The 21,795-nt window shown below is 42.2% G+C and overlaps 1 protein-coding gene across 1 annotated transcript; it reads right to left on the bottom strand.

Annotated features, from left to right (window-relative positions):
• Positions 1-9,588: 9,588 nt before the first annotated feature.
• Positions 9,589-19,474, bottom strand: NR1D1 (nuclear receptor subfamily 1 group D member 1). Its single transcript, XM_075177107.1, has 8 exons — positions 18,846-19,474; positions 14,445-14,732; positions 14,077-14,165; positions 12,818-12,962; positions 12,309-12,727; positions 11,326-11,511; positions 10,999-11,209; positions 9,589-10,185 (listed from the first exon to the last, which is right to left on the bottom strand). The coding sequence occupies exons 1-8, from the start codon at positions 18,874-18,876 to the stop codon at positions 9,986-9,988; spliced, it is 1,569 nt and encodes a 522-aa protein (XP_075033208.1). The 5' UTR covers positions 18,877-19,474; the 3' UTR covers positions 9,589-9,985.
• Between the last annotated feature and the right edge of the window lie 2,321 nt (positions 19,475-21,795).

The following is a 21,795-nucleotide window of genomic DNA, read 5'->3' on the forward strand; positions in this document are numbered from 1 at the left end:
GTCCTGACCTAAATACTTATTACATTTTTTGGACCCAACTACTTCTAAAATAGGACTGCTCAGTAATTATTTTGGAGGGGTGCCTTGAAAAAATTATGGAGACTCTAAGGGTGCCGCGAACTGCAAAGGTTTGGGAACCACTGGTCTAAGCAGAGAATTTTATACCCTTTTCCACAAAGTTCTCACCCCCCACCTTTGGAGTTTAGCTGTCAATAAGGACAAATTGATCTCTTATATGTCACAGGGCTTTCGAAGTGAGCTAGGGATGTCCTGAGATCTGGAGTGTTCACAGGACCTGAATTCTCACCTCTGCTATTTCGGCTTGGCTGGTCAGGTCCACATGTGATTTAGCAAAGCACACATTGAGATTACATTACAAGGTTACATAAAATATTCACATTGTCATACATAAATTCAACTGAAAATAACAGTCATTAGATATATTACATAATCGTCACACCTCTCCCTAAACCCAGGGCACAGAAAACCGTGACCTGTCACTGTCTCTCCTGCCCATTCACCACTTCTGCCCCTTGGCACGAGAGGCCATCTTCGCATCCATGTTCTGTGTCCTTCCGTTGCTGAATGGTGAAGTTATATTGCTGCAAAATTAAGCTTCATCTTAACAACTTTCAATTATCCCCAAAACTATATTCAGACAGCTTAGAGGATTATGGTCTGTGATAATGGTGAAATCCCGTCCATACAGTTAGGGCTGTAGCTTTTGCAGTGCCCATACAATGACTAGGCACTCTCGTTCAATGGTAGCATACGCCAACTCCCGGGGGAGTAATTTTCTACTTAGGAAAATGATAGGGTGCCCCTGCCCCTGCGCTGTCACCTGGCTAAGGACAGCTTCTAGTGCATAGATGCGTCGGTATGTACTATAAATCTCTGTTTGAAATCTGGCGCCTGTAGCACAGGGGACTGGGCCAGAGCAGATTTCAGAGTTGTAAATGCACTCTCACAATCCTCTGTCCAATTAACCATATGTGGTAACTTCTTTTTTGTTAAGTCAGTCAGAGGTTTGGCTAGGGTGCTATAATGGGGCATGAACTTTTGATAATACCCAGCTGTACCTGAGAAAGACATGACCTGCTTTCTCCTGGTAAGGGTCGGCCACGCCATGATAGCTTCTACCTTGCATGGCTCTGGGTGGAGGGTACCTCCCCTACATGGTGCCCCAAGTACTGCACTTCACGCATGCTAAGCTTGCAATTCTCTGGCTTCATAATCAGACGTGCCTCAGTAATTCAGCCTAACACACTGTTCAGATGGACCAGGTGCTCCTCCCAGGTCTGGCTGAACACCGCAAGGTCATTCAGGTAGGCAACTGCATGTCCCTCCTGGCCCTCTAGCAGGTCATTGACCAGGCGCTGGAAGGACTCAGGGGCATTTTTCATTCCAAAGAGCATGACCAAAAACTCGAATAGCCCAAATGGGGTGATAAATGCGGAGCGCTCACACCTCGGGTGACAATGGGTTCTGCCAATACCCTCTACTGTGATCCATGATAGTGTAGTGATGTAGCGTGCTTGGGCAAGCTGATCTAGTAGTTCATCTATCCTACGCATAGAATAAGCATCAAACACTGTGGCGTCATTCAATATCCTATTGTCTACACAGAACCGGGTACCTCCGCATTTCTTTGGGACCAGTAACACTGGGGCAGCCCAAGAACTGTGAGACTTTTGAATTACCCCTAGCTGCAACATTTCATCTATCTCTGCTAGGGACCCTGCCATTTTAGCAGCAGCTGCTAAATCTACCAAGGGGTCAGACTCCCGATCACTTTCAGGCAAGCTACACACAGCTAATATAGAAGCTTCCCTGTCATGGTAAGCTTTGAGCATGTTGATGTGATATACCTTCTGCCTCTTTTGGCTCTCATCTTTTCCCACTACATAATTGACATCATTATTGCACTGTACTATGGTGTAGGGGCCCTCCCAAGCAGCTTGCAACTTGTTCTGCTGCATAGGGATCAGAACCAGAACCTTTTGGCCCACCTCAAATATGCGTTCTCTCGCATTGCGTTCATACCACAGCTTCTGTTTTGCCTGCGCAGCTTTCAGGTTGCTCTGTGCCATCCCCAACAAGGCCTGCAACTACACTAAATAGTGTACCACTGACATTTCTGGGGTGAACAATTTCCCTTCCCACTCTTCCCTAATCAAGTCTAACGGACTGCGAACCCGGCGCCCATATGTCAGCGGTCGCAGCGGCCGTGGGCACCGGCGTGACTCTCTGCTGCCCATTGGCGGCATCCCGGCCGTCTCCATGACGACCGGGCTTCACTTTCAGCTCCCTCGTCCCGGTTGTCTGGGCAACAACTGGGCGCGCGCGCGTAGGACTGTTAGGGATCAGCCAACTCCTAGTTCTACAAGTTATGCCACACTAGTGGCCATAACACAACACAGGAGTTCAAAGGGTGAGAAGCCAGTGGATTTTTGCAGTAGAGGAGGTGCGGCAGGAACCTCTCCCAGTCTCTTCCCTGCGATTCCACAAAAGTCTAAGCATTTGTTTTAGGGTGCTATTAAGGCATTCACACAGCCCGTTGGCCTGCGGGTGATACAGGGAAATAATTAAATGCTTCACCTGCATCATTTTACAAAGACTCTGCATGAGGTTAGACATGAACTGGGTATCTTGATCAGTTAACATTTCATTTGGGAACCCCACCCTGGAGAAAATAGTTACAAGGGCATCTGCTACTTTGTCTGAGCGAATGGAGAAAAGAGCTACTGCTTCTGGGTACCTAGCAGCACTACAGTCAGAATGTACTCTTTCCCTGACCTACTGATAGTGGCTAGGGGACCCACAATATCCACAGCAACCCGTTCAAAGGGTTCTGATATGACAGGCACGGGAATGACCAAATTTCCCAACAACCTGGCACACATGACATGAGCAACAGTACTTGGCTATATCAGTCAGCATGCCAGGCCAGTAAAAATTATGTATCAAATGAGCTTTAGTTCTGGCAACACCCAAATGTCCTTCTAGGGGCATCTCATGGGCTACTTTCAGCAATCCTTCCCTATAGGTTTGAGGTACAACTAGTTGCCTTTCAGCAATTACATCTGGGTGCATACTCGTGACACTTTTGTCTCTGTACAAAAGGCCATTTTCCCCAAAAAATCTATCTTCCTTACTGTCAAGACAGGACTGACCCTCCCCCTCACTGGGATCAGGGTTTTGTTCTGTTTTAAGTGTCATTTCCGAGCTTGTCAGTGTTGCACACAGCATGAGGTTGCTCATTCAAATCACTGCCTGAATTTATAGCTTCTACAGTGAGGAGGCAGGGGGATTCGTTTCTAGTGAACTTCCCTCCACACTTGCAGGGCTTAATGCACAGCTCCTCTGTGCTCCTCTCTCTGGGTCACTACTGCTAATACATTTGATACATTTTCCCACTTTTTCTGTCACCTTCAAAATTGGGCACATGTGTTATGGCCACAGGTGCGACATAAACTCATAGAACAGGTAGAAGAGGTCATCACCTTTAGCAGCCGCCTTTCCCGTAGAGACTGGTTATGCTCACAGGTACTTGGATGCCCCCAGGTCTTATGCTCAGAGTAGTATGAGTTTATACTAACACGCTAACACGGCAGCGCACAGGTACAGAAGGTAGCACACAAAGTAGTAGCAGGCCAGAGATCAGCGGACTGGACAGAGCACCAGAGATGATGCCAGATACAGGCAAAAGGTCAAGGTCACAGGCAGTGCTTCAGAATACAGGTAGAGGAGATAGATCAGGGTCACTAGAAGAGGTTCAGAATCCAGTTACAGTCCGTTGGTCAGGGTCACTAGCACAGGTTTGGAATCCAGGGACAGGCAAAGGTCATACACGGGTAATCAATCTCAGGTTCAACACCAGACAATAGTACAGGAGCAGGCAGCAATACTGGAGACAGGACGCTATAACTGGCAGTGAGGCTCAGTCCTCACTGCCTTACATAGTACAGATGACCAATCAGAAACAGGCTCTGTAAGTGCTCCCAGCACTTGAATAATTGATTACTGGCACTAGCAGCCAATGATATAAAGTGTGCCCAGCAGAGTTTCAAAACCTAATCAGCCATAATTGGCTGAGCCTGCACGACCCTGCGCGCACGCGCGCCCGGCTGTTTGACAGCTGGCAGGGAGCCCAATGCATCACGGTTGTTGCCCAGGCAACCGGGACATTGGAACTGGAAGTGATGCCCCGGTCGTCATGGAGACGGCCGGGACATCACTAGCAGGACAGGAAGAGTCGCGGCGGCCCGCGGGCACCGCCGCGACTGCTGACAACATATAACTCGATCTGACTACCTAAAACATTAGCAGACATGGTATCACATTTAGGCACAATTGCCCACATTTTGCCTTGATTAAATTCACAACCTAGGGGATTTAAAGTGCTAATCTCTCCAATAAGAACATTATCATCAAACACATTGGCACATAATCCCTCCCTCTGCCTCACAGGTACTTGGAAATCTGCATGAGTATTCTCAGCAGCACATGAAATTTCATTACATATTTTTGCACTTATTTTATGCTGGTCAAGAGAGTCCATTTGAGGAAGAATAGGGTTAGTGTGCATCAAAAATGACATAACTTTCATTTATATATGCATCCTTCCCAGATCAGTTCCCAACAGTACCATGGCAGACAGATTATCTAGTACCCCACCGTCTCCTATTCCTATGCCAGATCCCCAATCTAGGTACACTAGCAATAGTCTTCCTGGGAATAATGATCTCTGGGCTCACTAGAGGTGGATGTACAAGAGCCAGGTCTGCGACAGAGTCTAACAACCCAAGTGCGAATTGGTGTCCTACCTTAACTACTTGCAGATTGTCTCTGTGGCGTTCTTGGGGCCCTCCTGCACACATGTAATGGCTTTCCTGCCACCATCCCCCCCCCCCCACCCCACCCCACAGGTGAAGGAGTTGTTTTCTTTTTGGGGCAATTGGCACTGATATGCCCCATTTCATCACATGTAAAACACCTGCAGCCAGTTGCTAAAACAAGTTTTTCTCCCGCCCTCCCAAAGGGTGCAGCAACAGCTGGTTTGGTTGACGGGGAACTCAGGGGTAATCCTCCAGGTTGCCTCTCTTTATACGTAGTTTACCCTGGTGCTCCCCAACTCTTCTTTGTTACAGGAGCCCTGGTAACTGTGTACTTGTTGGCCAGGCTAGCAGCCGCTTGCGCTGTCTTAGATTCACGATCCACAACCCATTCCCTCACCTCAGCTGAGCAATGTGAGGAACTGCTCCTGGAGAATAGTCATAGTCCAGTACCTGCAATCCCTCAATCCATTGATGCATCATGGAAGATAATTGCACTAACAGTCCGGCATAGGTATCAGAGAGACTGCGCCTTGAGTCTCGGAACTTCCGCCTGTAAGCCTCAGGAGTTATGTTGAAACGAAGTAACAAGGCTTTCTTAATTGTGACATAATCCCCGTCCAGTTCCTGGGGAAGGTCTGCAAACGCTTCCAAAGCTTTCCCTCTCAGTCCAGGGGTTAAATAGCTGGCTCACTCACTGGGATCCTGTTCAAAATGTTGGCAAGTCCTTTCAAATCCTCTCAGGAAAACATCAAGGTCGTCGTCCTTTTCCAACACGGGAAATTTGTCGTGCCTGGTTATTTTCCTACCCGGACCTTGGTCCGACGACTGGGTGTTGAGCCTGGGTAGTTCCAGCCGGTGTTCGCATTCGGCTTTAAGCTCTGCAGCAGTATCCTCCCTGTCTGCAGCAGCGCGGCGTTCTGCAACCTCTTGGGAGTCGTTGGATCAGCCTCAGTAATGTTGCCGAGTCTGAATGCTTCATCTGTTTGAGAGCAGTGTGAAGGTAACTGTCCAGTGTAGACTCCTAACTTTGATCAACAGAGGTATTTGTGGCAATGTCCAGTGCGGACTGCTCTCCTGAAGTAGAGAGATGTTCTCCACTGCCTCCTCCGAATCTTAGTTTTTGATCAGCCTCCATAAGCGCTTGAATCAGTTCCTCTCGGTTCCTTCCGGGTACGACAACAATTCCTCTTTCGACACACAAAGCCAAAAGCTCATCCTTTTTTTATCTGCTTATAGCCAGGGGTCATCCTGGACCTCACACTTCCACCAAATAAAAAATAGAAAAGAAAACAAGAAAAGGGGATACAGAAACTATGTGTAGTATGTCCTTTAAAATTCTGTAAGCCTTGAGCGTAATCTCTGGTCAATTAGGATATCTTACTCCTTTCAAGATTATCTCTACAGAACATCTGACAGGTGTTTAATCAAAAATTGGAGTTTGATTTTACCGTCCTTTCCCTCACTTGTAAAACAATTTGCATATATCAGCCATGGAGGAATCTACTACCTCTAATCACACTATTGTGAGTTGACTAGGACACAGCTCTCCTGTACCATCACACACTCCCCCATTTAATCCTCACCCACTCCATTACTAAAATATCATTAACCCTAACAGTTAGTCATACTTTTTCACAGGCAGGTTCTCTATTTATGCTTGTGTTATGCCTCTTCAGGTTTGACTTCATTATACTTGTTTACCTAATATTATTAATATATATATATATATATATATATATATATATATATATATATACACATATACACACACACACACACACACTACAGAAAACAGGCAGGGCGCCTCATAGTGTGATATCAAGATGTACAGGTTGAAAAAGGTAATAATATGCGTACCGTAAGGTAAGCAGCAGTGAATATCACGGCGGACATGGAGATAACCTCTGTTCTGGTCGGATTCCTCCAAATCTCCAAAGAATCAGCACAGCGATATAGAGAGAACAGACAAAGTGTAAGACCGCAATAGATAATATTCCTAATGAGGGTAACACACCTCTAAACACCGATGTTCTATATCTCCATCTCCGCCTTAATATTCACTGCTGCTTACCTTACGGTACGCATATTATTACCTTTTTCAACCTGTACATCTTGATATCACACTATAAGGGCGCCCTGCCTGTTTTCTGTTGTAGTTATCCCCGTTGTCCGGGCTGACCATCTGGTTCCAGGCTCTTGAGGCTGCCACTCGTACAGGAGTCAAGTGTTGATTAAAGTGGAACTCATATTTGGGACTTTTATATATACCATCTGAGATACTGATTTTAGAACATACGCAGTGGTGATTAGCGCCATATATATCATTTTGTTTGATAATCATATATATATTGACTATTCAGATACAAGTACTTGTTATATACTTGACCAATCAAAATAAGTTGTAAAAACAAATGTCTCATCTTTATCTAAATACTCTAAAATTTTATATCCTTTATTCTATATATTTTCTATTCTTTTTTTCTAGCTTTACTTGCATCACAATCTATCATTAGTTTTCGTGCACCCTAATATACCTCCTACACCGATATCCCCAATGTATGCAATATCGATACACATCTTTTAGCCACTAGATCAGCATTACATATACCCCGGGGTGTAGGAACCGGGGGGGCAGTTGCTCCCCATGATTTTTGTTGGGTGGGCAAAGACTGTTTTGTTCCTCCATAAACTTCTACACAAAAGCCTTCATGCTACTATCTCAAATTATGGTATGTGTTCTAAACTTGTGAAACTTTTAAATTATGGATCGTCTTAGTATAACTACCAAATGTTCTTTAATATAGAGCGCCTTCGTATAGATTTAATACAGATTGATTTAATTCATAAACATTTAATAAATAACTTGTATTAATGATAAACAACTATTCACTTTATGTTTACTGTGAATTTTGTGCGCTGCGTCCAGTAACAAACATGAGATAACGATTTAAATTTATAGCACATACCATAACTAGTGACTACAGATTTAAAAATACGCCCAATCAAATGAGATTATGCGGTCAATGAAATCTTAATAAAAACTAGGATAAGGACTATGAAAAATGTAAATATTTAAGATGAACAATTACATTTATCCATCTAGCAGCTATTGTACGAATTGGTACTAAATATTTAATAATGCATAAATACATTTTTATAGTAAAACAATGAAACTGGGGTTGGCCAACCTCTGAAACACAAACAAAAATTAACATAGGTTTGGGACTCTGTAGACCTAAAGTCACTGTTACAACCTGTCATAAAATGAGATACCAAATGCGAGAAAAAGGAGCTTCAAGCCCTATAGTAGTCCTTGGCCTTTTGTACACCCCCCTCCCCCCCCCCCCCCATGACATTTTTCGTTCCTACGCCCCTTCATATACCCCTTTTACCTTTACAATATTGTGCAGTTACATAAGCATCCTTTCTAGTCTGTCCTACTTGTAACCTGTGCCAACGTTCCTGCCTATTTAACATCACTAATTTCTACACCCCCCAGCACTTCTCTCCTGGATCCGAATACTACAACCATGTTATCAGACTGCCTACTCTACAACCGTGAACTCCTCTTAGGAGCTGACCGAGGACTTCAAAATATAGATAATTGACTGTTAAAAGCACGGGAAGGCTAGAAAACGATTTAAAAGTTTACAACTTGTGATTTCCACTTTTAGATACATCATTCGGAAGCAAGAGTTAAGGAAACTGCTGAAGTCAAGGCAAGACCTGGGAAACTCAGACTAGTGTTAGAAGGAAACCCTTCCTGTGATCGCCTCACAAAAATAAACATCTCAAGTAAGCAAAACAATTCTTAGATCAGTCAGTAACTCTTTGGAACAAAATGTTGTGTGCTAATGAAACTAAAAGGTTAGACTAAGATAACACCTTGGTAGCTTGTTAAACATAGGGGTAGATCTATTATGCTTTGGAGTTATGTGGCAGCCAGGAGCACAATATATATTGTCTGGGTGAAATGAATAATAGATTCCATTTAAACATCCCAAAGCTCATGTCCCAGTCACAGATTATTTGTGAAGAATTCTGCAAGGAAGAGTGGGAACAGCCTCCTAGAACAATAACAAAGACTCTTTGCAGGAAAACAGGATACTTTTGGAAGCTGCGATTTCTTTCAGGAGCGGTTACCAAACAGTGACCGAGAGGCTGCTTATTTTGCTCACTTCACATTCACAGTCATTGCTTTATTCTGTTAAATTTGGAAAAACGAATAGTAATTATGCATTAAAATGAGCCATGTTTAAGATGCTGCAGAGTTTAAGTCCTGCTAATTTTATAAAAAGAAGTTTGCGTATTTAATTTTACATCCATGAAATATCCAATTAAAAATGATAACCTTTATGATTTGCAAAGTCATAAATAGAACAAGCAATACATTGTAAAAGTGAAGAGAGATTGGATTCTAAGGATATACAATTTTTGATTTGGACATTAATGTTAATATTTGTTTAGCCACAGACAAGCAGAATGGCGTAGTCATGAAATGGGCCAAAATGCGGATAAAAACTCTCCCAGCTATAGGTTAAAAGCACTCATCCTTTTTAAAAGCAGGCAATCTTTTTTTGTCGTATTCGTTCCAGCAGTTTTCCATTTTAAAGGAACTAATATCATTAGTCATACACTATATTCTTCTATTAATTAATAAATACATGCGTGATCCAATCAGATGCCACTTTTAGTGTACAACCCTCTCTGGCAGTGATGAGTTTGATGAATAGATAGTGCAACAAAAGACAAGGTTGTCATAAAATATTTATATTTAGCACAACTTCTGATATACACACAAATATTTACACAATGGTTTACACTGTATGACAGTAAAGTATTTACAGATGAATATGTATATAAATATACATTGCTCTGCAGGTCTCGCCTCTCATAAGTGTCTTATATACCCCACCCATCTTTAGAACAGTTCATGCCAGTGGTATCTTGTGAGAATCTCTTTTCATATCATCATTGTCACAATGCAGATATAGTCAAGGGGCATTCTTCAACACCCATCTCTTGGTGTCATAACTGTATGATCTAGCCTTCCACAGGAAGTGACAGTCTATGATGCCATCACCAGAAGACCACTTTTATTTTAGTGTCCATGTTTCAGCAGATTTACTCAGATCCCCATCATGTTATCAGTGTGAGTCAACACGGAATGACAGCAATTTCTCCGAGTGCATGCTGTTAAGGGTTCGCAGGTCTGGCAATCGCAACAGTAGTTTTGTAAAACGGGAAGTGTCATTTGGACTGTTTTTAAAGATGAGAGAGCGAAGGGCACGGATGAGAGTCTCTTGCAGCTGCTCTACCAAGGAGGCATTTTCCATCCCTGAACGGTCTGCAGCAGAGGAATAAGAGCAATAAGAAGGGAGGTTCACACAACATTGATAAAAAAAATATATCTTAGATCTCCTAAATGATAATGACTTTCAAATTATTATTCATTTTGTTCTACCTTTGAATGATAAAAACCATTAACCCCTTCAAAGCTTGAGGTGGTTTATACCGCTATAAGACAATTTTCATTCATTTTTAGCCCAGTAATTGATACTGTTGCTCAGGGCCGGATTAACCCTAGGGCTAACTGGGCTACAGCCCAGGGGCCTCGGGCATCCAGGGGGCCCTTGAACGTGCTCAGCAGCATTATTAATCTGTCGGGGTGGGGGCGCCCCCGGCGCGATCAATTTTGCTGAGCAATTTCACTACGGTCCTTCCCTGACGCGCTGCATTCTCCTTACTGAGGAGATCTCATGAGTCTCACGAGATCTCCTCAGTAAAGAGCATACAGCGCGCCAGGGAAGGAGGTAAGTCGCTTATCCCCTTAATCCAGCCCTGCTGTTGCTTAACATACTGTTTCTAGCATGTTAATCAAAAATACTAGCACGATAATCACAGACACTGTAAGCTCCCAATCAGTGACAGAAGAGCAGACGTAGATCAGGATGTTGTGGGGTAGGGTGAAGCGCTGTTCATTATAGTTAACATACTGAATGCGTTTCCCTCTCTTAGGCTACAGTTAACAAAAAATTACTTGCCACCATTGTGATAGGTCCCATTAAGCGTGAACTTTTATTACTTGAGCCAGCTTAGACAAACTGTAGCATAAAGCCTGATAAAGCCACTTCCTGTCCTGATTCAGGGAATTTCTCACCTGCTGATACGAGTACAAGTGCAGTGAAGATCCCGAGCTCCTCTTGGCTCAGGTTGAGAGATGCCAGCTTTTCACTAAAGTCAAACATTGAGCTAAGAAGCTCACCCATCCCCATGGCTTGGAGCTCTGGCAGAGAGTATGTTGCGCCACTGAGGAAGCGCAGGGAACGTTCTCGCACATCGAACAAAGAGGCAAATCGGACCATGAGGACCTGGATGCAGAGAAAGAACAGAGAGACATATGAGACACTTGGAAAGAGAAAAGATTGAAGTGGTGGAGTGTGATACTGTAGCTATGACAAATACTGAAACACAGCTAACCACTCACCTCAAATGTACCAGCCTTTAGCAGGGTGACTTGGTCTTGCTGAGTTAAGTCTTGGAAACCAGGAATGTGACGGGCAAATTCCACCACCTCTCGCACAGCCGGGGTAAAACTAAGAGAGAAATCCTCCCAAACTTCTTGTACAGAGCGGAGTTTACCTCCACAGGGCAGAGCATTCATGGGGCATGCCTGGAGAAAGAGACAAGAATAATGAGCATTATCACACAGCAATGACCACTCTGCAGTACATGTACAAATATCTTTGCCAATCTGTATATTATTTTCCCATGTGTCTGCTTAACTCCCTGTGCCTTCCATACACGGACAATAAATGAGAAGGTCTGAAGAGTCATCAGGTGCACTATCTCTGTCAATGTATTAAAGCACAAAATGTAGGTAGCCATGCTGTGAAAGCAACTTATTCACTAATAATCAGTGACATCACAGAGGCAGCCATGTGGTGAATGGAACTAATGTTCATGAGAATGCAGCCTACAATCCAGTAAAACCAGCAACTTCACTTGCTCCTAGTGAACTGATAGGCTGCATTCTAATGGACATTGGTTCAGCACACAAAATGGTTCCTTTCACAGTGTGTATGTGGCAGGTGCATTTTAAGTCATGCTCACTGCAGGGGGCGATACGACATGACCACCCCACACCAAATTTTATCACTGGTTTTTTAGAAGAAATTATTTGTAGATTAAGACTGTAAAATTTCACTCCAGAAATGTCTGTTTTGTGTGTGATGCGAGGGCTGCAACTAATATTAATCTCTTGCATGGCTTTGCAGGCTGCTCCAGATAAGAATGCCACGGCTTCTGTATAGTGGTATACTGCAAGTTTTTGGGCATTCTGGTGGTTTTGGATGTAAACATCTAATTACTGACAAAATACATGTATTTTTATATAAGTTTATTTCTGTATCTACAAATACATCTGTCAACAGTTTGACATGAGATATGTTGCAAGTACGCAGCTCTTACCAGAAAGACACTGCGATTGACTCTGGTTTCTCCGTTGTCCTGAGTCCAACACTTTGATGGAGGGATGTCATTGTGCTCCCACGATGCCATCTTTCCGCTCACTTTTTCATGGGCGTAGACAAATATCTGCCGATGAGCCTGAGCCACCTGACCTATGACATCATCAACATGGTCTGGACTGGGAGAGCGAGGAGGAGTCAGCTGCTGGGGGTAGTGGGGATAGGCTTCCTGGATGGAAGGAGGTGAAGGACAGGAGGCTGGGCCCAAGTGGGGAGGAGTGGAAGGTCGAAGTTGCTGTGGCTGAAGTGGAACAGGACTTCTTCTCCCAAAATGGCCACCAGCAATGTGACTCATTGCACTGTGCATTTCTGCCAACATTCGCTGTTTTTCCCTCTTTGGGATGCGACCAAATCTCACAGCTAAAGACAAAAAACATTTTAAGAGTTAGTATTCAGGAAACCTAAACTGGGTGACAAACAACAACCATAGAAAGGGACACAGGAACTCACCATCCCTAGACATGCCCACAGACAGACACTTCCGGAAGCGGCACTGCTGGCAGCGGTTTCTGTTAATCCGCACAATGGAGCACGTCTCATTCTTCAGACACTTCTTGTATTGAATATTTTGCTGAATGCTGCGTCGGAAGAAACCCTGAAAGAGGAGGTGCACAAGTGTCAGGTTAATAAATAGTTGGTATACCTGCTGAAAACAAGACAAATTTACATTTTCCAAAAGAATTACTGGAATCCACTAATGCTCTCATTGCCATCAAGTTCTCACTAAACAATTATAATACATGGGGACAAGAGATATGGGCCTTGACACATCACAACTATCAAGGTAATGAATGTATGACAACCAAGCCACTAGCAGTGCCAAACCAGCTTTAAAACAAGCCACATCTAATATAACCAAGGGAGAGAGTCCTAAACCCCACCGTGCACAACGTTAGCAAGAGAAAACCTGCAATGGATACGGATCACTCACAGAAGAAAGAAACATTCAAAAGAAAGCAATCAAAAGAAAGCAAGATAAAGCACAAGCTTGAAACTATATGTCTATGAATTACAGATCATAGTTCTAATTAAGTATACCAGGTATAATTTTGGATAGCAGTTTAATTGGATATAAGTCCAATACAGTGAAAGCAGGATCCCACCAACCCTGACCCTATTGTAACTGCACAGTAGTTATTATTCCAAATAAAGCCAATATATGCCTAATCAGATATTTCCTATGTCAACACTTAATTGTACAGTACAGGTTTAATCATGTATCACATATGTTCCGGTTCTGTTGGGAGGTGCTAGCTCTGCACTGGTTGGGAGAAGGTCAATGTCACTGCATTCTGGTACAGGGGATAGGAAAACCTACAGTTACTTTATATTCCAGAGAACACTGGGATTTACCTAGCAGCCACACGCCAGCTGCCAGAGAACACTGGGATTTACCTAGCAGCCACATGCCAGCTGCCAGAGAACACTGGGATTTACGTAGCAGCCACACGCCAACTGCCAGAGAACACTGGGATTTTCCTAGCAGCCACACGCCAACTGCCAGAGAACACTGGGATTTACGTAGCAGCCACACGCCAACTGCCAGAGAACACTGGGATTTACCTAGCAGCCACACGCCAACTGCCAGAGAACACTGGGATTTAGCCAGAAACCACTCACTTAGTGTAATTACCTAGACATCATCCAAACAGTAGATTTAAAAATCATACAGTACATCAACTTCATTTTCATATTCTGACACCACTCACCTTACAGCCCTCACAGGCATGTACACCATAGTGAAATCCAGAGGCTACGTCACCGCAAACTTTGCACAACAAGACCATTCCATTCAGTTCTGAAAAACAGATAATAAAAAGGCACACTATAAAAACAGCTTTTTAAATCAGTTCTAGCATGTTACACTAGGGTTGTCGGTGCCTATTGTAATAGTTTTCATGTCAGTGATATTACGATTGAAGCATGTGTAGTGAGCACAAGTTTGTTAAAGAGGCAAACAGATCTCTATTGAACAGAATCTTGCTGTTGTTTAATAGAGGTATGTAACCGGCCTGCACTCTGTTCTTATGGTATATATATATATATATATATATATATGACCTGGTTACATACTTACTTGTGATGTTGCTGGAAGTCTTGCTTGGGGACACCCTGCTACCATCATCCAGTGCCACATGGAGCCCTCCTGGAGATGACGCCAGACCATAGGAAGAACGAGGAGAGGTCTCCCCTCCTGAGCCGGAGGAGCTGGCACTATACGAGTGGGACGGGGAGGGAGGCAGGTATGATGGATAGTGAGGGGCTCCACTTTGAGGGCTGCCAGTTGAGCATTCACTGTACAGAGACACTGGGCTGGTCCGGTTGGGGGAAGAACCACTGGAGCCAACATAACTTATAACTCCACCTGAAGATATAGAGAGAGAAGGAGAATGGGATTAAGAAAAGGGAAATAAAACAATGAAAGTGTTATAGTGCATCTGTTACCTACACACAGTGGAGACAACCAATTACTGGACTAAACTAATCCATGAAAATGTAGTCTTCACGCCTCACAGAGTGGATCCCAGTGAGCTGTTAAATTCATTCTCATGAATAGTGGTTCAAACCAGAACTGGCTGCCTCTGACTGACTGACTGGATAGACAACTGGCGGACGTTAAGACATGCAACATCTTAGATGAACATAAAAGCCACATGTCAAAAATAACAGGCTATTAAACAAGGTTAACATTATCTAGGTTATTTTAAAATCATATACTCCTACTTTGACAAAGTTATTAATACAGCCTAAAGGAATTTTCAGCATAACATTAACCTCAGAAGAGGTGATGTAGGAAGAGAACAACATTTTACTCAAAATGTATTAAATAAGGTTGCTTACAATGTACTGCCAATAATACAAGTGCCTACATTACGCAGTTTCTGACAGTAAACACAACATAAATATTACTTACACTCAAATTTGTATAGAACATATAGAGAAATTGCCCTAGCCCTCATTATTTATAGTGTTAAGTGGACTAAACCCTTTTTCTGCAAGATCCCCAGTGCTACAGCTAATGAAAGGTTAATGTCTGGCACAAGGTGGAGCGTCTGGGACTCTGCACTGCAGGCACCGCTTTGCATTATGGGTAATGCATGCAGGGGTAAAAACATATCAGGAACTCCCTGCCACTCGCACTTCAGGAAATCAACCTGCTAATGGATATTTGTAAACATATGTGTACATAATAAGTAGTGGACGAATATCATGTGAAAGAAAAGAAGAGAAAGAGCACATTAATCTTTAAAACGTATATATTATATACATTCAAATGTTGCACTCTGCAATAAGCTAAAGGTCCACTATGACTTCAGTAATAGCACGGCTATTGCACATTACTTCTTTTAATCTATTTTGGTTTAGATAGTAACTTGACTTTCTTTTAAAAACAAAAAAAAGGAACAAAAATCACATTAAAACACACAAATCTTCAATATGAAAAATATATTCACAGAGTCATAGGCAGAAGCACCATTGAGGTTACAGCAGACATTCCTGGAATACATAATATTTCCTTGCAATCAGTCAGACAGGAAGCAATCAAGTGATTTGCAACTTTCACACAAGTGATCAGGGCATTCCAGTCTGACTAGTTCCCAAACACCACAAGGCCTGTTCGGCTCATTTACTAACATTGCATTTAGTGCAAACTTTGCACTAACCCTTATCAACAAACCCCATTGGCTAGCTTGCACTAGACTGATAAAAGATAATTGCTGGTTGCTGTGGTTCAGTACAAATGTTGGCTGTAAATACAATGTTAGAAAAGGAGCCATTTGCTACACCTACAGTATTGCACAATCGAGACACATCATTAATGTCATGGAGAATTTTCAAGTAACTTCATTTTCATGCTCCGATTACTGTTGCTGTCATTTTTTTTTATTATGGTTTCCCAAAGGCAAGGAATACCTACACGACTCCCCTTATCTGCTCTTATTTCCATATGTGCTCAAAAGCACATAAAGGGCATCACCTCAAACATGTTTCTTTTAGTTTGTACTTGTTTTGCGTGATACACAGCAATATCTCATTGAAACGGCTGTTTCTTTCAAGGTGACCAGTTACCTACACACTGAAGCTGCCATGTGTGCTGAACCAATAGTTCTGAAAATACAGCCAATCAATTCACTTAGAGCATTTCTACTGGTAAAAATAAGTGGCTGAAAAAGACCAAGTTACAAAGAATTAAACAGTGAATAAAATTAACAACAAAGCCTTGGTGTGCTGCCCTAGGCATGTGCCTACGTAGCCTATATGGTAAATACAGCACTGACTAGTATGTAGACAAGGACATAGAAACCCATCTGGAGACTCCAGGACATGATGACTTTTCTAGTTAGAAGCAATAGATTGGTAATGCTATATTGATGACCTCACACACATGGATATAAAATAAACAAACATCTAAAATAAAGGAGTTAAATGTTATATAGCTTTTAGAAGTGGTAGAATGCGTTAGTGAAGTTCTAGATTTCTACATTGTTCAATTGAGATTTTTTAATTTATTTTCCTAATCCCTTGCACTCCCTTCTCCCTCCACTACCATTTCTATTTTTAAGTTCAGCATATGTTGCGGACAGTATTTCTGTCTGTCCATCTGCTGTGTCTCGCATTTGCTTCATGTTCTTAGATACATTATCTCCTCCTTCCTGTTAAGCGTCACCCCATAAACACCACAAAAGAAAAATATTACATTGTTTATCTTCCATATACAGTCGCCTGAACACGGTCTTCTAATTCAGAATTTTAGCTGTCCTTGTATTGCTCACATGCTACCCTTTCTTTCTCTCAGCACTTCATTTTCTTCCTGTTATACCTGTCCTCATCCAGACTCTCCTCCCTTACTCATTTATCTCCTCAAGTTATATAAACTGTGTCCAGCCATATGTAATGAACACTTCTCTGTGACCTCAGGTTACTCATCCCCTCCTGCCTCACGCACACACTCCACGTGTTCCCACGGCACATGTACTCTGGAGTCACACCTCCCCACTGCCTGCGGCCAATCTTGCTGCCCTAATGACACATTTCTCCTCCTTTTACACATGGCACCACCCTGCAATTATTTAACCTAACTGTTGACGTTCAACACAAGACACTGAATTTGCAGGACTGCACTCTTACTAGAACCATGCAAGGGCGAGAATGATATAACTAAGGAATCACTTATACTAATATGCCCACATGCTGGGGGAGGGGACCACACTTTTTTTTTAAAATTAACAAGTTTTGCTTTTTTATTTGGGCTAAAATTAAATTGCTAGGCTAAAAAATAAAATGGTATCAACAAATACTACACTACCCAGTCTGTTTTATTCATACTGCTAAAAGGCTACAGGCTTGGGGGCTCTCATCTGTTTTGTAACTACACGTCCCAGCATGCTTTTTTTTAAGTCATATTCAGACTTGTAGCTCCAAAGCAGCTGAACAGCTACAGGTTGCCCACTTCTGATATTTTCCTACTACAAAGGACAAACATGCAACACTATATTTAAACATAAATGTATATCGGTTAGAGGCATTGTGGACAACTTATAATGTGTCTGAAGTCATATAAACTAGGTAGTAGTCCAGGATCCAGTCCCAGACCCAGCTGTGGGAGTGTCCTAGGAACCAGTTACCTCAACAGAGGAGGGGGAGGGCGTGGCTTAGGCTGTCCAATTATGGCTTAGACTAGAGAAGCAGGAATGAAAACACTGTGCACATGGCTAGGGCGGGAGAACACGTGCAGGGACTGGGAGGATCTGGCTCACACACAGCTTGGGTGACCTACTTTATATTTTCCATGTGACTGCAAGCTCTGCAGGCCAGGATCCCCTCCCATTCATGCTTTCATTATATACAGACACACACAAGATTACTTTTAAATATTAACACACACAAATTATATATATATATATATATATATATATATATATATATATATATATATATACACACACACACACACACACACATTATTGTGCATTTTAAATAAGATATTAATCTAGATGACCTTATTAATACCGCAAATAACAATAAGGCAGATGTTACAGAATTTAGAAAAAGAGAAAGCTAGCTTGGCATGTACAAAATATGTTTAGAATGTGAAACAATAACTTCTCCTACATCACTGAATATTTAGCATAGTTAAAATATCCTAGAGTGTGTTATGTGATCTACAACACATTTTGAAAAATAATGATTTGCTGAAAATAACACCTTACATTAAACCTCTCCATATAGGAATTACTAGAGGCAAAAAACAAATAGAAAACTTCAAAGACAAGGTCAGGTAAAATAATTCATTCCCAATGCTTGGGATCAGAAACTAACAGCAGGTTAACAAAACACACAACGATATATTTCAACTTGACTTCTATCACTGATGAAAACATAAACATAACATGTCAGACAAAGTAGCCATTCATTCTAGTACAGGCTCAATGATCGTAGTGCAGACATCCTCCAAATACTCGCCCCCTCCTCTCACCTGTGTGATTACTGCAATCCTGAGTTGTCATGGTTGAAATTCTGGGATCATTCACAGCAAGACGTCTAATATTACACTGCAGTCCTGGTGTCCTTTATATACCCCCTGGCTGTAGCGATCCGCTGTAATAATTCCTTTTACATGGATAATTTGTAGCCAATGCTGATAGCAGCTGCTGCATTGGTAAAAAGAAAAATAGATTTGTTGTTCTATATGCTCCTTTGGGAACAAAAAAAATGGAAGCTGTGTCCTACACAGAGGTGAAGAATCTGATGCCCTCTGTAAAACGCTGTATAATTCTGCAGTGGAGCACACTTGCAGTATAAATGCCAGTGGATTTTGGCGCAAACAAAAACTCCACAATATCTATTAATCTATGAAAACCAAAAAGATGCCAGTGCCCCCAAGAAGGTACCTGCACTCAGATGGTAAAAGCGTTCTGTGATCTGTAAAATGATCTGCAGGATTCTAATGCACCTTATTGGAATAATCTTCCCTCTGCAGTATCACAACCAGTGCTGCAGCTGTCCAGACTGTGCTGTGAGAAGATAGCTTATGGGTACACGTCTTGTCTCTCCACCCTCCTTACTCTGCAATGTTCTCCCGTTCACACCTCCTGCCTGCTTTAGCCAGCTTGACTCTGCTCACTGCAGCACTGCGCTTGCGCACAAGTGGCTGTCCCTCCCGGGCCCTGCACGCGGCACTGAAGCAAGAACCACGTGACTCCTGGGAGAGCCTCGTGCCCCAGTGACACACTTTCTTCAGCAGTCTCGCAACGCGCATGCGCGGCTAGGTCTGCGGCCAGGGGAGTCCGCTGGGGTTTTTTTTTTTACACTAAACTTTGTTGACGGTGACAGAGGGAAATATTTACACACATGCGAATGTTACTTATCAATCGCTACCAGGCATGCAAACCATTCACATGGTGTTACAAGGAAACGTACAAGATTATTGTACATGAAACCATTTTGCCTGCATTCATCGAACAGCTCTGTAGACTCTTGTATGCAAATACACGAACTCTTTCGCAGATGGGTTTTTGCAAGTAATAAGAGTAAGGTGGCGTTTTCTGTTTGAAAATCAAGGTCTTTTTTTTTTGCTCTTAACCCAGAGTTAACATTGGTTTATTATACAAATGAACTAAATATTAATGTTTTCGTTTCTGTTTTTTTCACTTAAAAATCAAGTTTGGACAGAATTAATGAAATCATTTACTACTACACGATTCTGTGCCCTCCTAGGTCTGTATCCCTATTTTTAGACTAACCCTTAATTGGAGTGGGTGCCATTTTCTTATTTTATTGTACATTTATGTATATGGTGCTATTTTATTGATACTTGCGTTCTTATTAGTATGTGGGTAGTTAAGGACGTATGGGGTTCCACAATATCCAGTAGGTCCCCTGATATCTGGGGCATTCAGGTGATTGTCTTCTCACTCCTGCCAATTAAGAATTGATGGACAACTCATGTTCAGACAGTTTAGTATGGAGTTAAGCTTATTGTGTTTTGGAATACTATTGATAAAAAATATGTTTTTTTCCTGCTGCTCATTAGTGGAAAAACAACCATTAAATGAGGGCTTCCTAATATTTTACAGTGGAAACCAAGATCATATTTGTGTATTCGTTTTTCAGTAATAACATGCCACCCAGTTCAGTTTTTCACAAATAAGGTGATTTGTTTCATTAATGTCATCTATAAATAGTGACGCATAGTTTCGGAAGCCCTAATTTAAAGTATTAGCCTTTCTGTAGCAAAAAAAGGTAATTATGTTGCAGAGCTGCAACAAAATAAACATTTACACCAATGCAAATCCCAGGCTACAGTCTTTCCAGACTGAAGTTATATATATAGTTGATATCAACAGGACAAAAGTACATAGGAGAAATATTATTTTATCCACCAGAAGGCAGCACAAAATGCAAACCAATACATTAGCAATTAGCATAATTTGCATATTATTTTTATATTACATGAGTCTATATAGACACTGGCAGAACTATCGCCACTGCAGGTGGTGTGGGGGCCTTCTCAGAACATGCACACGGCCGGAACATGGACAGTGAAACCTGGGTGGACCTGCATTGCTGGTTCCTCTCCAAAATTTTGCTATGGGGCCCTGCAATGCCATGTTGCGCCCCTTGTTGCAAAAGGGTATACCCAAAAATCTGGAATAGATTATGGAGAACTTTTCACGCCTGTTGCAAGATACAGCACTTTAAGGTTAGTCATCGCCATTTCTACACTTCATGATCTAGGCCTGCAAAGAAATTGTTAGGCATGAGAATTGTACAATATCTGAAAACATGAACTGTGATAGTTGTTCAACAGACCTACATTGAGGCCATACTTGTAAAATGTGGTATGACTGAAGCAAAACCAGTATATACCCAAAAATGACAACAGAAATGTCACCAACAAGCAGCAAGGAAATTGAGGATATGAAACAGGTCCCCTACCAAAGTACTGTTGGAGCTTAATATTTGTAAGTGTTGGAACTCGCCCTGATATCACACATGCAGTAAGCCGTGTGAGTCAATTTGCCATCAACCCTGGGAGACTACACTGGATTGCAGCTAAAAGGTTTCTGAAAGGCACAAGCTCCTTAAAGCTGGAATTTACAAAATCTAAAAATTCAACTTTAAAGACTTTCTGTGATGGCGATTAGGGATGAGAAAAGGATGGTCGTTGTTTATACATGGGATATCTGTTTGTAATGGCAGGCCCTGCTGTGCAGGCAGGAAGCAATACACTGTTGTCCTATCAATCAGCAAGGCTGAGTATATGGCACTTATGGAAACTTTGGGATGAGACTATCAACATAAAGTGTGATAATAGAGGAGCAATTGATTTGTACTTCAGTATAAAACACCATAAATGCTCAAAACATATTGCCATAAGATATCACTTTATTTGTGAGTTTGTGGAGAGAAAATCCATTAGTGTA

Source organism: Mixophyes fleayi, chromosome 6 (assembly GCF_038048845.1).
Source record: "Mixophyes fleayi isolate aMixFle1 chromosome 6, aMixFle1.hap1, whole genome shotgun sequence".
NCBI lineage: Eukaryota > Metazoa > Chordata > Amphibia > Anura > Limnodynastidae > Mixophyes > Mixophyes fleayi.

What these genes read in the sequence shown, in the direction of transcription:
- NR1D1 (XM_075177107.1), bottom strand. Translation starts at nt 18,876, where the DNA reads ATGACAACTCAGGATTGCAGTAATCACACAG. An exon ending in TCAATCGCAGTGTCTTTCTG is followed by an intron (nt 11,512 to 12,308) that starts GTAAGAGCTGCG and finishes CTCTTTCTCCAG; the next exon opens with GCATGCCCCATGAATGCTCT. An exon ending in TAAAGGCTGGTACATTTGAG is followed by an intron (nt 11,210 to 11,325) that starts GTGAGTGGTTAG and finishes CTCTGCATCCAG; the next exon opens with GTCCTCATGGTCCGATTTGC.